Source organism: Vicugna pacos, chromosome 26 (genome assembly GCF_048564905.1).
Source record: "Vicugna pacos chromosome 26, VicPac4, whole genome shotgun sequence".
NCBI lineage: Eukaryota > Metazoa > Chordata > Mammalia > Artiodactyla > Camelidae > Vicugna > Vicugna pacos.
In genome coordinates, this window is record NC_133012.1 from 15,997,269 (window position 1) to 16,014,598 (window position 17,330).

Genomic DNA, 17,330 nt, shown 5'->3' on the forward strand with positions numbered 1-17,330 from the left:
TCCATCACCCCCACCCTCAAACCAACACGTAGGTTTACCGTCAGTCAGCATACAGGACTGCTTGCTGACCGACACTTCTTCCAATGACTGCTTACTGAATGTCATGAATACAGCTGACATTACACAGAAGTGAAGTGGCTACGGGTCTTACCCATCTGGCCTACATTTCACAATTCACTGTGAAAGTTGGAAAGGTTAACAAGTTTCTCATAAATAGATTGATTTCTGAAAAACATTTTTAGTAAGTAGAGCTTAGTTTAAAAAAATACATATTGATCAGAAGGACAAACTAAAAATTTATTTATTAAACGAATGATCCTTATGAGAGTTTAAAATAATGGCTCACCTCCTATTTTCCACAAGTCTTTGATCTGCTTCTTTAATCCTGATTCACAGAACCTAAGACTGTCTTTGAAATTAACTGCCTGGGGTTACTGGGAGGTAGGCTAAATACGAAAAAGGAGACACTTCAAACCTAACTATAAAAGACTGCCCTGCAGACTGATTACCTCATGAGCCCCCTCAGGAGGACTTCTGTTCAGAGGCAAAAGCTCACGTGACGCCCATTAAGAGAAACATGCAGTTGAGTTCCTGTCTTATCCTCCTCCAATCAAAATTAGTGAAATACGTTGCTGTCACAGACAGCAAAACAATGGTATATTAGTTTTAATAGTAGTCAGAACCAGGAAGAAAGGGCAGAAAAACACAAATGTGAGATAAAAGTGAAAAACTGAATCATGTGGACTATTAACTGTTACTCACACAGGTGTACAGGATTCAGTGCCCACAGAGAATCCTGCTTTTATTCCACGGAGCGGGGGTCTCACAGTAGTTTTCACTGTCCGTTCCCAAATGTCAGAGTGAAATGAAACACAGTAAATTCTGGATGACTGGCATATTTCGCTAAAAGAAGTTATCTGTATGTAAGAATGACCAACCATTTCAGCAAAAAAAGCCTGTGAGTTGCAAACATACCAAGAAAGACGAGCTCACGCCTCAGAGAGAACCTGCCCTGAGTCTCTGGAAGGAGATCAGACACGGCTGCACTGCTCAGCCACGTGGGGGCTCCCGTCTTGATGTCACAGAAGGCGCATCCTGTAGGCCAGGTGTGTGCTCACCAACCTATACAGGGGTCTGGGCAGTCCCGCAGGTACGTCTCAAAGTGACCTTTGGTAACATCTATCAGGGTTGTGTATACCGTCAGCTGAAAGAGAAGTTATTTTTACTTAAAAGGATGTGTTCAGTTCTAAGATGACCTGACTCATATTGGCATTTCTTTACTTGTGGAATTGCTTATGAAGTTACTTAATACTAAATAATATATAATACTGTATCTGTAAAGGTAAAAAGAAGTATTACATAATATAAAGGTCCAAGGAATTAATAAATAAATAATAAGTCAATAATAAAACAACTGACTTCAACAGAACCATTATTCCAAAGCATGAACATGAACAGCCTTGGGCTTTCTCTCCCAAGCCTTGGTCTTAATTCTGAGCAGTACATCGCTTCACCGCAAAGGCTTTATGACTCACTTAACCCTCCTCAGTGCGTAATTTGCAAAGACTAATGGTGTACTGCGGGGTGTAAACAGTTTAGCTTTGGCTACCCTTACCCTTAAAGCATTTCTAGTGCGGTGAGGGAAACTACGCAGGCAGGTAGGTTACAAGGTATACACCCAAACTCAGAATCTGTAAGTCACCCAACTGTGCGCTCACATGAAGATGGTGTGGGCCAAGTGAGACGGACGGTCAGTGAAGTAAGGAAGGCTTCCCTCAGGAGCCAGGTTCTGATCCACATGCTAACGGGCAGGACAATTTGTTCCGGCAAAGGTGCCGTAGGCACACTGACTCCAGGGAGGGTTAAGGAAAAGGACCAAGGAAAGGAAGAGAAGGAATAAATGGGAGAATCCGGGGAATCGGAAATACACAAGGGGGTGAACTATTAGCAAAATGGCGTATTTTAGCCACAGTGTCAGGAAAAGAAAAAGATGTAATAGAATTTAAGAGAAACCCTGACCCACTAAGACGCAAAGCTGTCTGAAAACAGACTTCTGACTCTGTTTTGCCAAGTCATAGGTGTTAGTTGCAATGCACAGTGTTCGATTCCTCATAGACAGAGAAGTCAAGACTAACATACTAGACTCAATTCGACTGCCAAGTAAGTAAAACTGGAAACAATACTCTGGCCAAACTGGACATCAAGCTGCAGTGACCAACATCTCTGTCACCTCCCTAGAGTTATGGTTTTAGTCACACAAAAACATTTTTAAAAGCAGCCTTAAGCTGAACATTACTTGGCATCCTAGCTCTGATCCAAGACAACAGGGAGTGGTAAAACATGGGATCACATTCTTTCCCTAAAAGCAAACGTCTAAATATTTAAATACCTTGTTGAGGACAGGTTTTGTTGACAGGACATCATACATAGTTGCAAACGAGATATTCTAAAATACAAAAAAATAGTTTTGTTCAGTACATTACAGATATTGGCAGCCTTATCCACACAAATGGGTCAATACAACAAGACATTCTTCAATCAACCTCTCTCAAATCCCATAAAAGAATTTCCCTCGGGGTCACTGTTAGAGGCAATGATTCTGATATATCACTTTTTCTTTCTTTCCCTTCCTCCCCTCTTGAATTCTTGCCACCCAACTCTACAGAATGGTGTCCAGCATTAAATAAGAAAGGGGAAAGTACGGCAAAATTTTGCTCTTTACATTAAAAACTAAACAAAACAAATTCACTGGGGATTGTCCAGACACTTAATAATAGGAGGTTTATAAATTGTTCAAAGACCACAGAAAAATGCCAGAATGGAGGTCATCTTTAATGGTTGCCATAGATGACACTGCAAATGTACCTCTTGGGTTGTCCGGTTTAGACACATCTTTGCAGGTGTTCTGCGATCATCAAGGAAGAAGGGATTTTTCCAACGGTCGTAATTTGTTTGTAACACATACCATCTACCCTGCTTGGGTTCAAGTCTAGACACAAAAAGAGAGATTCCTTTTAGGCTTCATGCCTTAAACATGTACATATATTAGTCTATGCTTCAGTTTCTATTTATTCTGCTTTAACAAATGCACTTACTCGTATATATCCAAAGACTGTTTTCTGTCTCGTGTAATCACACAACCCTCCCCAGACTTGTTGCCTCCAAGGATAAAGTATGCTGGGGCCAGGATCTTGGTTTTTGTCAATATATTCTTGGCTTCTTCATAACTACACAGACATTTAAAAAAAAAAGAAACATTTTTAGTTGACTTGGAAATTTTTTAGGTGTGGAAACTAAGGAAAAACAAGTATGTGAGGAACATGAACCCAGGGAGAAACAATCTCTGACTCCTATGTGGTGAGACACTGAGCTCTGAAATGCTCCCTCTAGCCTGAAGGACAGACAAAATGGCCCAAGAGACCATCTCCCACCCTTATAATCACTGCCTTTCACCCAAAAACAGAATTCAGGGAAATAATATAAATTACTATACGTAAGACTTAGGAATAGAAAGTAAACTTCTTGGAAATTAGTGCTATTAAAAATGGAAATGAATTTTCAAAGAAGACTACTAAACGTTATGCCCTGGAAATCATTAAAAATAGGATTGATGCCCATTTATTCTAGGTCATTTGGATGCAGTGCTGGCTAAAGGCAGTTTTGCTACTATAAGATTTCTGCACCAGCGTAGAATACAACTTCTAAGTTAACAGGTATTATGATTTAAATGAAGACTTTATTGTATAAATTTTTCCTTTTTGTGTGGGTGATTTTTTTTTGTACACCAAGAAAAATTCATAGATGCCCTTCATAGTGGCACTATCCCTGGCACTTTTTAAATAAATCATTCCATTTCCTTGCTATAAATATACACACAAAATATGAAGAATTCCATATGAGTGTCAAAGGTTCACCTAAGAAATTCTGAAACAACTCCTTAACGGAAGATAAAGCTGAGAAATATTTTTATATTTTAATATGAGTAATTTAAAATAAACTACAATACATTAAGAGGAACCACACACCATGATTCAAGGATAGTTCCATATCCACAAATCAATCAGTGTGATATACCAATTAACAAAATGAAGGATAAAAATCATATTATCATCTCAACAGATGCAGGAAAAGCATTTGATGAAATTCAACATCCGTATATGATTAAAAACTTTCCAAAAAGTGGGTATAGAGGGAACTCAACATAACAGAAGCCATGTATTATAAGCCCACAGTTAACATCATACTCAGCAGTGAAAGGCTGAAAGCTTTTTCTCTAAGATTAGGAACAAGACAGAGTTGCCCACTCTGGTCATTTTTATTCAATACAGTATTGGCAGCATTACCCAGAGCAATTAGGCAAGAAAAAGAAATAAAAGGTATCCAAGTCAGAAACGAAGAAGTGAAGTTGTCACTATTTACAGATGACATATTATACATAGAAATCTCTAAAGACTCCACCGAAAAAAACCTGTTATGACTAATAAATTCAGTAAAGACACAGAGCCAAAATTGGTATGCATAAGTCAGTTGTGTTTCTATACACTAATAATGAATTATCAGAAAGAGAAACTAAGAAAACAATCCTATTTACAATTATGTTAAAAAGAATAAAATCCATGGGAATAAATTTTAACCAAGGAGGTGAAAGATCTGTACACTGAGAGCTGTAAGACACTGATAAAGAAATGGAAGACACAAATAAATGGAAAGACATTCCAAGGTCATGGACTGGAAGAATTAATGGTGTTAAAATGTCCATACTACTCCAAAGCAATCTATAGACTCAGTGAAGTCCCTATGGAAATTCCAATGCCATTTTTTCAAAGAAATAAAACAAACAATCCTAAAATTTGTATCGAATCACAAAAGGCCCTGAATAGCCAAAGCAATCTTGAAAAAGAGTAACTGTATTTCAAACTATATTATAAAACTTCAGTAATCAAAACAGTGATACTGGAATAAAAACAGACACATGGATCAGTGGAACAGAATAGCCCAGAAACAAACCCATTTTCATATGGTCAATTAATTTACAAAAAAGGAACCAAGAATATACTTTGGGGAAGGACAGCCTCTTCAATAAACGGTGTTTGGAAAACTGGACAGCTACATGCAAAAGAATGAAACTGAACCACGATCTTACACCATACACAAAAATCAACTCAAACTAGATTAAAGATTTGAACCTAAGACCTGAAACCATAAAACTCCTAAAAGAAAACCATAGGTGGTAGGCTCCTTGACATGAGTCTCGGTAATGATCTTTTGGATTTGACACCAAAGCAAGTAAAACAAAAATAAACAAGTGGACTACATCAAACTGAAAAGCTTCTAAACAGCACACAAAACTATCAACAAAATGAAAAGGAAACCTACTAAATGGGAGAAAATATTTGTAAATCATGCATCTGATAAAGGGGTTAATACCCAAAATATATATAGAACTCACACAACTCAATAGCAAAAAACAATCTGATTATAAAACGGGCAGAGATGCTGAACAGACATTTTTCCAAAGATGAGATACAGAAGGTCAACAGGTGTATGACAAGGTGCTTAACATCACTAACCATCAGGGAAATGCAAATCGAAACCACAATGAGGTGTCACCTCACACCTGTCAGACAGGCTATTACCAAAGACAAGAGATAACAAGTGCTGGCAAGGATGTGAAGAAAAGAGGACCATGTGCAGGCACTGCCAGTGGGAATATAAATGGGTGCAGCCACTGTGGAAAACAAAAAACTAAAATCACCATATGATGTGGAATTCCACTTCTAAGTATTTATGTGAAGGAAGTGAAAACACTAACTCAAAAATATATGTGTCCCCCATGTTTGCTGCAGTACTATTTGCAATAGCCAAGAAATGGAAACAACCTAAGTGTCCACCTAAGGATGAATGGATAAAGAAAATGTGGTATATATACAATATTATTTAGCCATTAAAAACAACGAAATCTTGCCATTTGTGACAATATGGATGGACCTTAAGGACATTTTGCTAAATGAAGTAAGTCAGAGAAAGACGTATCATATGATCGCACTTATATGTGGAATCTAAAAAAAAAAAAAAAAAGAAAAACTCAATTCATAAATACAGAAAGGAGATTAGTAGTTGTCGGAGGTCAGAGGTGAGGGATGGGTGAAATGAGTGAAGGGGGTCAAAAGGTACAAACTTCTGGTGATAAAATAAGTCAGTCTTGGGAATGTAATGTACAGCATGGTGATTATAGCTAATAACACTGTAGTGCGTATTTGAAAGTTCCAAGAAAGTAGAAGTTATCACAAGGAAAAAAAATTTGTAAATATGTGTTGATATATGGTAACCAGACTTTTTATGGTGATCATTTTGCCATATATACAAAAATCAAAATATTTTATACTACATGTAAACTAATATAATGTTATATGTCAATTATATCTCAAGAAAAAATAAAATGATAAAATAAATATTTAAGCTGATAATAAAGCAACTAAACAGGTTACCTTGTACTATTTTCCAGAACTGATCTAAGGATAAACCCTGTCCACTTGGCATCTTTCTTCCCCAAAATCCATTCTAGGACACCTGGAAGAAATCAAACACACACAGTGTCACAGCACCTGGAAGAGATCAGACCATTAACCAGAAGGCGTAGTCCAGCCCTCCTGAGACATTCTATGAAACTCCCCTTTCACTTAGAAACTCTGCTCACCTATATAACCGCCATTTGTACTGAACCGTTCATTCAGCGTGAGACTCAACAGTCCCTGAAAGGAAAACAAAGCAATGACGTAGAAACCTCAGCCATCCTGTTTAAGGCCCTCTCACTGTGCTACCATGTAAACTGTTATATCAGGGCCCGGATTGGGGAACTGGCAGAGGGGGTGCAAAGATAAATCTAAACCATGACACCATCACCTTCTATTAACAGAGCTGTTTTAGAAGCTCGAAGCATTTTCACAGCTAGTATGTGAGAAACATAGGTGGGATGTTATTGGCCACACTTTTCTGACAAGGAAACTGAAGTGCAGAGACTTAATGCCTAACTTGCTTGAGGGGCAGACCCAAGACAGATTCCAGATTTACATCCCCAGCCCTTGCCACCCAGCCACATGCTTCCTCTCCATAAAAGGCTCAGAAACCTTCATCTCCTTCCTACTCTTCTCTACCATGTGGGCTCACACCTATGAAGGAAGGTGACAAGAAGTGCAAAGGGATGAACTGGGGCTTCCTATTCTCTTTAGGTCCTCACTTCCTTAGACTCCACCTTTCACAGAGAGCTACCTGTACAACTATGTAGCAACTGATTCCTTACTGGTTTGAATCCTGTTAACATGCCCACATAGCCAGCAAAGCTTGACGCCTTAAAGACAGTTTGATTGTTTCTTTGGAAGTCCAAGTTCACTGTTAAAGGTTTCAGTTCCTCAGTTACGACCCAAGTATTATTATTAGCATTCCACCTACAAAAGACAAATTGTAGTGACCTTTAGGAACAGCAGTAACGATGAATATGATCGTGCTGGTCAAGGATTATCCTAGGTCCTTCATCTACCTAATCCCTAATGATCAATCTCCCCAATACTTTTTCAGTATGGCTGGTTTTACCCTCCATTTTCTTCATGATAAAACTGAGGCTCAGAGAAGTTAAGTAACTCTCCTAACATAACACAGCCTATAAATAACAAACCACAGATTGATATTTAGGTCTCTAATTACAAAGCCCTGTTTTTTTGTTTTTTCAGAAAGGTCAAGAAGACACAAGAAACAGAATGCTACTCTTCCTTCCAAGCAACAAACTGGACGTGTATCCAGAGCCTTCAAGCATGCTCCAGACTTCTGTTCACAGGTGCGACTCAGTTACAAACTCTTGTTTCACTGAATAAAAGTGTGCCATCTTGTTTCAGAACTAAAGAATCTAGGATCTTCACTTCTGGTCCTATTCTGAGAGTGATTTGGGACTTACTTTTCATCAATGAAATACAATCAACTCTTCTTAGGGACTGACAGACACCACATTCTTTCTTACCCAAGAAATATTCCAAAATCCATGTTTCGCCCATGTAGTAGATGACCTAAATGATAGTAAACAGAAAAGACATGTTAATAGCAATTATCACAGTATGGCTGATTCTAAATCAAAGCTGGACACTTAATTTTGGCTAAGTGACAGTCAGTCACAACTGTTCTATCCGACAATAAGAATTAAGCAGCATCTGATATCATAAGCCTTAAACTTGTGGTTGCCAAGGGGGTGGGGGGTGGGAAGAGACAGACTGGGATTTCAAAATGTAGACTAGATAAACAATATTATACTGTATAGCACAGGGAAATATACACAAGATCTTACGGTAGCTCACAGCGAAAAAAGACGTGACAATGAATATATATATGCTCACGTATAACTGAAAAATTGTGCTCTACACTGGAATTTGATACAACATTGTAAAATAAATGTTATTTTACAATAAAAAAAGTTAAAAAAAATAAGCCTTAACAAGAGCAAACTGTTGTCCCTGTCACAGTGGCCAGATCCTCCCGCAATACCTAAGAACACAGGATTGCAGGTACGATTAGAACATGGGAAAAGGATCAGGGGTTATTTTTTGGTCCACTATGACCAAGTCCTACCCACTTAGCTATCTCAGCCTCACCTAATGTGACTCACCAACATGCTCCCCTCCAGGGATTGTCACCTACAGCTATATGCAGAATACAGGCCAAAAGTTAAGAGTGAATCAGGGTAAATCATCCTGTGCCTTGTACTCTGGGGACCAGTCAGGACACACATGGAAAAGCAGAGCTGGTCCACACAGGGCTCCTTGGCTGGGAAATGAAGGAAGAAAGTTTGTTCTGCCCCTGGGAGTACTTACTATCAAATCATAAACACAGGTACCATTTGACCAGGAGGAAGGGTAAGAGTGTATTTAGTCCTGAAACACTTCTTCCAAGATTTGTGCACACCTGAATTAAACTTTAATAGGCATAACAAGTGGTCTTAAAAGTAAGAAGTTTTCAATTCATTTTCAAAAACTTTAACCAAGATCTATAAAACCATATGCAATATGCATAGTATTTGCACAGTAAGCCCGTATTTTACAGGTTCTAATTTCATTTATTTCAAGATTTTTCTTTTACTTCGTACTTTGCTCCGCCCACCCTCCCTCAAGTACACATTTATTTACCTTCTTTATCTTCTGCTATTATTGAAGTACAAATGGTAAAAAATTCGTAGAAAATATTGAATGAAATAATCTCTCCTATGAGAAAAGACAGGAAATTTGGGGGTCAACATACAGAACCATGACAGTGTTAGAAAATTCTTTCTTAAGAAAAGGTTGAAGTATCGTCACTGTGTGAGGCTTTGCTCTGGCACACCTGCGCGTCCGAGGACAGTCTGAGTGGGCCTGAACAGCTGGCCCGTGGGAGGCGTCTCGCTAGCCTGTACTCTCTGCAGACTCGAGATAAAATGAGTCCCCAGAGGGGCAGCTACTGGGCAAGGTGAACACTGGGCATTTGGGGATTATACTACAACATAATGTACACATTTTTTGTCAATATGCTTTTTAGTTTTCTTTGGAGGGCTCAAATATGATTATTTAATATATTTTGCTCTTGGCTGTATGCTGAAAGTGTATTGTGTCCAGGTTTTTTGAGTGTGACTAATATTTACAAGGTGAGGAAAGAGATAAGGGCACTAGTAATAGAATAAGGACAGAGCTTATCAAGACAGTCTGTTGTAAAACATTTCAATTTTTGAATACTTTTCCTAATTTGTATAATAATAAAACCATATAGCATTTAATTTGAAGGTATACAACACACTTCTGTTTCATTTTATGTTAACATGTTGAGCTTCACATGCTTTTTCCTACCTTAATCTAATATTTATTTTATAGCCATTTGATTTTTACTTTGGTCAAGTTTCACTTATTTTGTTAATCTTCTCAACCCATATTTCTCTTGAGATATTTATATGTGGTATTCATTTGCTAGAGTTCTTTACAATAAAGGAATTAAAGACATTTCTCATATAGGCTGCAAATGAGTATTTCGAGTATGTTAATTATCTTTTTAAAGAAGCCAACCCCCCCCAAAAAAATTTAGCCACTTTTGTTGATAAATACTATTGATTTTCAGTAATTCTCAATCTTTTGTAAAACCAAGGTATACACAGGCTTCATAAAATAACAACTCTATTTAACTTTGGTAGCTTAAAAATAAAACTTTCCAGAAAAAGGCCTTTTTCATTAAATTAAGTGCTATAAATTAGAAACAGAAAATTTAAAAACAGCTTCCAAAAACATCAATACTTAAGGATATGACAAATATGAAAAACATGGTAAATGATGTAACAAAGGATACGATGAATGAATGATATGCAAAACCTCTTCCCTGAAAATGAAAAATACTGCTCAGAGAATCAATAACTTAAATAAATGTTGAAACCTCATATACCAAGTTCACGGACGGGAAAACTCAGTATTATAATCCCACTGAAAACATCAGCAGGCTCTTCTGTCAAAGCTGACAGGCTGATTCTAAAATGTATATGGAAATGCAAAGGGTCCAGAATAGCTAAGAGAATCTTAAAGAAAAACCAAGTTAGAAAACTTACACTACCCGATATTAAGACTTACTAAGAAGCTTTAGCAACTACAGTAGCATGGTGCTGGAGTAAGGAAAGACAAACAGACAAATGAAACTTAACAGAGAAGTCCCCAAATACAATCAGATATATGCAATCACTCGATCTATATCAAAGGAACCACTGCAATTTACTGAGGGAAGGATAGTCTTTTTTTATGTCTTTTATTTTTATTTTTTTAGGATAGTCTTTTTGGGTGAGGGTGTAGCTCAAATGGTAGAGCGCATGCCTAGCATGCACATGGTCCTGGGTTCAATCCCCAGTACCTCCATTTAAAAAATACATAAAAATAATAAACAAATAAATAGACCTAATGGCCTCCCCCCACAAAAAATATAAACAATTTAGGATAGTCTTTTTAATAAATGCTGTTGTCACTTGGACATTCCATATGGAAAAAATCTGAACCTTGATTCCTAACTCATACCATATGCAAAAGTTAATTCAAGATACATCATGGATCTAAATAAATCTACCTTTACTTAAAAGAAAAAAAAAAAGAAGAAGAAAGGTGGGAAAAAAAAAAAAGAAAAAAAAGACACATCATGGGCCTTTATGTAAAAAGTAAATCAAAACATACAGAAGAAAACATAGAAGGTTATGTTTGAGAGCAAGCAGAGATCACTTAATTAGGCACAAAAAGCACTACCCATTAAAAAAAACAATGGGAAAACTGGACTTCACTAACATTAAGAATTTCTGTTCATCAAAAGACACCAATAAGAGGACAAAAATGCAAGCTACAGAGTGGGAGAAGATATTCATAATACATGTATCTGACGAAGAACTTGTACTGGTGTGTAGGTTATGTATGCATGTGTGTGTGTGTGTATTCCATGTATATGTGTGTGTGTATATATACGTGTGTGTGTGTGTGTGTATATATATATATATATATATATATATGAAGAATTCCTTCAAGCCAATAAAAATGGGCATTAGATTTAACAAGGAGACGGAAGGGAGAAAGGGAGGAGGGAAGGAAGGAAGGAAAAGGTCAATAAATTATTCAATCTCATTAGTCTTGAGGGAAATGCAAATTAAACAGTAATGAGTGAACAACAAAATAGCTCAAATTAAAAAGACTGACACTATCAAGCGGAGAAAATGAGAACTCTTGTACTATGCTGTCAGCGGATACAACACTGGAGAACTGGCTGGCATAATCAAGGCTAAACAGACAGCCACCCTGTAACACAGTGCATGTCCTAGGGAAAGGAGGGCATAGGCCCATCAAGGGACATGTACAGAATGTTCAAAACTGCTTTATTCTGAATATCCTGAATCTGGAAACAACAAAAATCCTATTCACGCAATAGCCTACTACCTAGAATGATAAGTGCAAGAAACCAGACACAACAGCTCATACTGTTCAGCTCTATCTGTATGACGTTCAAGAGGCAAAATGAATCTATGGTGAAGTCAGAATCGTGGTTGCCTGAGGACTTGGAATTGTCTGGGAAGGGGGAGGATGGAGTCAGGCTAGATAGCCAGAATTTTCTGCATCTTCCCCTGAGCTGTGATTACATGCATGCAGGCATTTTTAAAGCTATTGAGCTGTACATTTAGTATCTGTACACTTTACTGCATGCATATCATACTTCAATAAAAAATTTTAAGTACTAAATTTTTTTAGAAGTTGTAAAGTGAACTTTACCTAAAGGTATGTTAGTAACAGCTGCAATTCCCTTCATTTCCTCCTCGTAAGGGCCAGGAAAGTTGCCAAGCAGACCAGGCTGAAAAACAAATGAACAACTGTTCAACCTAAAATGTTGCTTTGAGGTTTGGTTCTTTCACACACCATTTGTTCTAGCTATTGCTGCCGCGATATGTGACCATAGTTCTTTTTGAAAGCACTTCCACATCATGAAATTTCTAAAAGATTCTATGTAATATTTGGCCCCTATAACTCTTGCTTTTGTACCCTTAAGCTCATCTGCTCTCAGGTATCATGCAGAGACCTGTGATTCTCAGATTGTTTTTTCCTGCCTTATATTCACCTTATTCTCCGCAGTGAGGGACCTGGAATAATTCCACTTGGATGCCCTAAGCTTAACTCACAGAACAAGAACATCACAACAAGCACCACTTACCTCTCTACTCAAATTTGCCCTCTAGTCACTGGCATCACACCCTCATTACAGTCTTTCTCCCTTATCTGTGGTTTCCTTTTCTGCAGCTTTATTTACCTGCAGTCAACCACAGCCCAAAAAATATTAAATGGAAAATTACAGAAGTAAACAATTCATAGGTTTTAAGTTGCAGGCCATGTTGGGTAGCATGATGAAATCTCACACTGTCCCACTGTATCCCACCTGAGGGCTGGATCCTCAGGCATCAACCTCGTCTGCTCCTCACATCCAACTATTAGTATCGTCATGGCTTGAGGATCCAGGATCAAACAAAGCAGAGGATCCTCTTTCTGTAGTCACATCAGGTCAGCAGTAGCCTAATGCTACCTCACAATGCCTATGTCAATCACCTGACTTCATCTCCTCATGGAAGCATTTAATCATCTTACATTATCACAAGAAGGGTGGGAACAGGACAGTATTTTGAGAGAGAAAGCACATTTATGTAACTTTTATTATTGTTATAACTGTTCCATTTTATTATGATTAGTTGTTAATCTCCTACTGTGCCTAGCTCATAAATTAAACTTTATCACAGGTATGTATGTATAGGAAAAAACATAGCACATACAGGGTTCAACACTATCCACAGCTTCAGCATCTACTGGGGTCTTGGAATGTATCTTCTGAGGATAAGGGGAACTATGGTACTATTTCCTTCCCACAGCAACAAATTACATCAGTCATTTACAAAACATCTGTCATAGTTAACAGCTGATTTGGGGCTAAGATGCATTACTGCATCCTGAGAGCAAATAATGGACACATGAGCAAATTCAATGGTGGGCATACATATTTTGTTTTTGCATAATGATTTGATTTATACACATCTTGAAATGATTATCACAGTAAGTTCAATGAACATCCATCATCTTATATAAATACAAAATAAAGGAAAAAGAAAAGAAAATTTTTTCCTTGTGATGTGAACGTCTTCAAAGGAAAACGAAAAAAATGTTTTCCCTTGGGATGTGAACTCAGGATTTACTCTCTTAATAAACTTTCACATAGAACATACAGCAATGTTAATTATGTTATATAATTACACATTTTTATATATATAATTATATTTATAATTATAAATATGTGCATTAGACCCTAGTATTCATTTACCTTTTACTGAAAGTTTGTACATTTTGACCACCTTCATCCAATTCCCTGTCCCCCACTCCCTACTTCTAGTAACCACAAATCCAATCTCTTTTTCTGTGAGTTTGTTTTTGAAGTATAATTGATCTATAATACTATGTTAGACCTGCTGCTTCAATATTTCTAGTCAGTTCAAAGTGATCACCACTATAAGTCTAGTTACATCTGTCACCGTACAAAGATGTTCCATCATTACAATATTCCCCACATTGTACACTTCATACCTGTGACTCATTTATTTGTAACTAAAAGTCTGTACCTCTTAATATCCCTAACCTGTTTCTCTCCTCTCCCTACACTCCTCTCCTCTAGCACCACCTGTTTGTTCTCTGTATATGACTGTTTCTGTTTTGCTATGTTCATTCATTTTTTTTTAAATTTCAAAGATAAGTAAAATCATACAGTATCTATCTTTCTCTGTCTGATTTATTTCACTTAGCATAATACCCTCTAGATCCTTCCATGTTGTTGCAAATGGCAAGGTTTCATTCTTTTTTAAGGCTGAGTAATATTCCATTGCATGTATATGTGAACCACATCTTCTTTATCCATTCATATATACTTTTATCCTCAACTGCAATTATTTACTAGCAATGAGATCAAGATTTAAGCTCACAGCTTTTTGCTAAGATAATGTGTTTAAGATTCACAAGTTTCATTTTTCACCAACTTGGCATTTATATGTAATGTGATATAAGCGTATCATCTTTTTCATCTAGGAATTCAAAGCATTGCACATGTGGAATATTTCTGCCAATTTAACAAGCAAAAATGACTATTGCACATATATTAACCACTTATAACATCCATACACTGGGCTTTACATTGTTATGTCATTTAATCCTTACAATCACCATGTGAAATATGAATTATTAGTAAATTCTCCCTGATGAGAGATCTGAAGTTTTTAAGTTGAGAAACTTATCAATATGAAGAAACAGGATCAGCACAGAGACAGGCTGTCAATGCTCGTGACTACATCAAAACCACACTGACTGCTAAACCACCATTGGGGGAAAGAAAAAAGACAAGAATCAGCAAAAAATGTCTTCAACTGGAAACATAGAGAGGGAACCACAGCAGGACGACAGGAGGGGTGGGCTCTTGATATAATCGGGCCACATATCCCCCAGGTGGGCAACCCACAAGTTGGAGAATAAGTCGCAGAGGCCCTCCCACAGGAGTGAGTTCTGAGCCCTATGCCAGGCTCCCTAGCCTGGGGTTCTGGCACTGGGAGGAGGAGACCCCCAGACATTTGGTTTTGAAGGCCAGCAAGGCTTAATTCCACAAGCCCCACAGTACTTGGGGAAATAGAGACTTCATTCTCTTGGGAAGCGTACACAGGATCTTGCGTGCACCAGGTCCAAGGGCAGAGGCAATAATTTCATAGGAACCTGGGCCAGATCTGCCTGCTGGTTTTGTAAGGTCTCCTAGGGAGGTAGGCAACAGATACCACTCACTCTAGGGACATAAAAGCTGGTGGCAAATATTTTGGGAGTGTTCATCTACATGAGCTTTCCTGGAGGCTTGACTGCATCATTAGCACCAAGACCTAGCCCCAGCCAACAGCCTGTAGGCTTAAGGGCTGGGAAGCTTCAGGCCAAACAACATACTGGATGGGAATACAGCCCCACCCATCGGCAAACTTCCTGAGCCACATACACTCCAGACATAGCCCTACCCACCAGAGGACCAGGACCAAGCTCCATGCAGCAGCGGGCAGGCACCAATTTCTCCAGCCAGGAAAACTGCATAATCCCCTAGTCCAGCCTCATCCACCAGGGGGCAGATACCAGAAATAAGAAAACAACAATCCCAAAGCCTGTGGAAGGAATCTGCAAATGCAGGCCAGACTCTACCCTGGGACTGGCTGGACCCTGGCCCTTGGGTGACAAGACAGGAGAGTACTGCTGGGACGCACAGGATGTCTCCCACAGGGGGCCACTTCTCCAAGGTCGAGAAACATAACTAACCTACCTAAAAATACAAACAGAAAGAAAGACAACATGAAGTGGTAGAGGAATACCTTCCAGGCCAAGGAACAAGATAAAATCCCAGAAGAAGAAATAAATGATGAGGAGATGGACAATCTATCCGAGAAAGAGTTTAGAGTAATGATGGTGAAGATGTTCAGAGAACTCAGAAGAAGTATAGATGCACAGGGGGATGTTTTTAGCAAAGAGTTAGATAATATAAAGTACACCCAGAGATGAATAAAATTATCAAAATGAATAACACACTAGAAGGAACCAACAACAGGCTAAATGAGGCAGGAGAATGGATCAGTAAACTAGAAGACAGATAAGTGGAAATTACTACTGCAAAAAGGGAAAAATAAAAAAGAATTAAAAGAAATGAGGATAGTTTAAGAGAACTCTGGGACAATATGAAGCACACTAATATTCGCATTATAGGGGTCCCAGAAAGAAGAGAGAAAGGACCTGAGGAAATTTTTGAAGAGATAATAACTGAAAACTTCCCTACTTGGGAAAGGAAACAGTCACCCAAGTCCAAGAAGTGCAGAGAGTCCCACACAGAATCAACTGAAAGAGGAACACACCGAGGCACACAGTAATCAAATTGATAAAAATTAAGGATGAGGAGAAAATACTAAAATCAGCAAGAGAAAAGCAACAAATAACATACAAGGAAACTTCCATGAAGTTAACAGCTGACTTTTCAGCAGAAACTCTACAGGTCAGAAGGGAATGGCACAATATATTTAAAGTGATGAAAGGGAAAAACTTACAACAAAGAATATTCTATCCAGCAAGGCTCTCGTTCAGATTTGATAGAGAAATCAAAAGCTTCACAGATAAACAAAAGCTAAAAGAATTCAGCACCACCAAACCAGCTTTATAACAAATGTTAAAGGAACTTCTCTAGCCATCAAACCACAAGAAAAGAGAACAAAAAGAAGAAAGAGAGAGAGAGAGAGAAAAAAAGACCTACAAAAACAAATCCAAAACAATGAACAAAATGGCGATAAGAACACATGTATTGATAATTACCTTAAATGTAAATGAATTAAATGCTCCAACCAAAAGACAGACTGGCTGACTGGATATAAACACAAGACCCATATATATGCTGTCTTCAAGAGACCCATTTCAGAGCTAGAGACACATGTAGGCTCAAAGTGTAAGGGGGTGGAAAAAGATATTCTATGTAAATGGAAACCAAAAGAAAGATGGAGTAGCAATACTTAGACAATATAGATTCTATTTTTTTATCTTTTGTTTTTGTTTTTTGTTTTTTTGGGGGGGGTAATTATGTTCATTTATTTATTATTATCATTTTGTATTTAATCCAGGTATTGGGAATCAAACCCATGACCTCAGGCATGCTAGGCTAAGCATGGTCTATACCACTGAGCTATATCCTCCCCCTCCAAAATAGATTTTAAAATAAAGACTGTT

The 17,330-nt window shown here is 37.9% G+C and overlaps 1 protein-coding gene across 1 annotated transcript in view; it reads right to left on the reverse strand.

Moving 5' to 3' along the window:
- Nucleotides 1-276: 276 nt before the first annotated feature.
- Nucleotides 277-17,330, reverse strand: part of ASAH1 (N-acylsphingosine amidohydrolase 1) — a 39,608-nt gene continuing 22,554 nt past the window's right edge. Inside the window, exons 5-14 of the mRNA XM_072950417.1 lie at nucleotides 12,288-12,366; nucleotides 9,168-9,242; nucleotides 8,012-8,057; nucleotides 7,301-7,445; nucleotides 6,698-6,752; nucleotides 6,489-6,570; nucleotides 3,096-3,227; nucleotides 2,866-2,989; nucleotides 2,390-2,446; nucleotides 277-1,204 (exon numbers count right to left, since the gene is read on the reverse strand). Coding sequence (XP_072806518.1) covers nucleotides 1,115-1,204; nucleotides 2,390-2,446; nucleotides 2,866-2,989; nucleotides 3,096-3,227; nucleotides 6,489-6,570; nucleotides 6,698-6,752; nucleotides 7,301-7,445; nucleotides 8,012-8,057; nucleotides 9,168-9,242; nucleotides 12,288-12,366 — 885 coding nt within the window. The 3' untranslated portion in view covers nucleotides 277-1,114. The remainder of the gene's footprint in view (nucleotides 1,205-2,389; nucleotides 2,447-2,865; nucleotides 2,990-3,095; nucleotides 3,228-6,488; nucleotides 6,571-6,697; nucleotides 6,753-7,300; nucleotides 7,446-8,011; nucleotides 8,058-9,167; nucleotides 9,243-12,287; nucleotides 12,367-17,330) is intronic.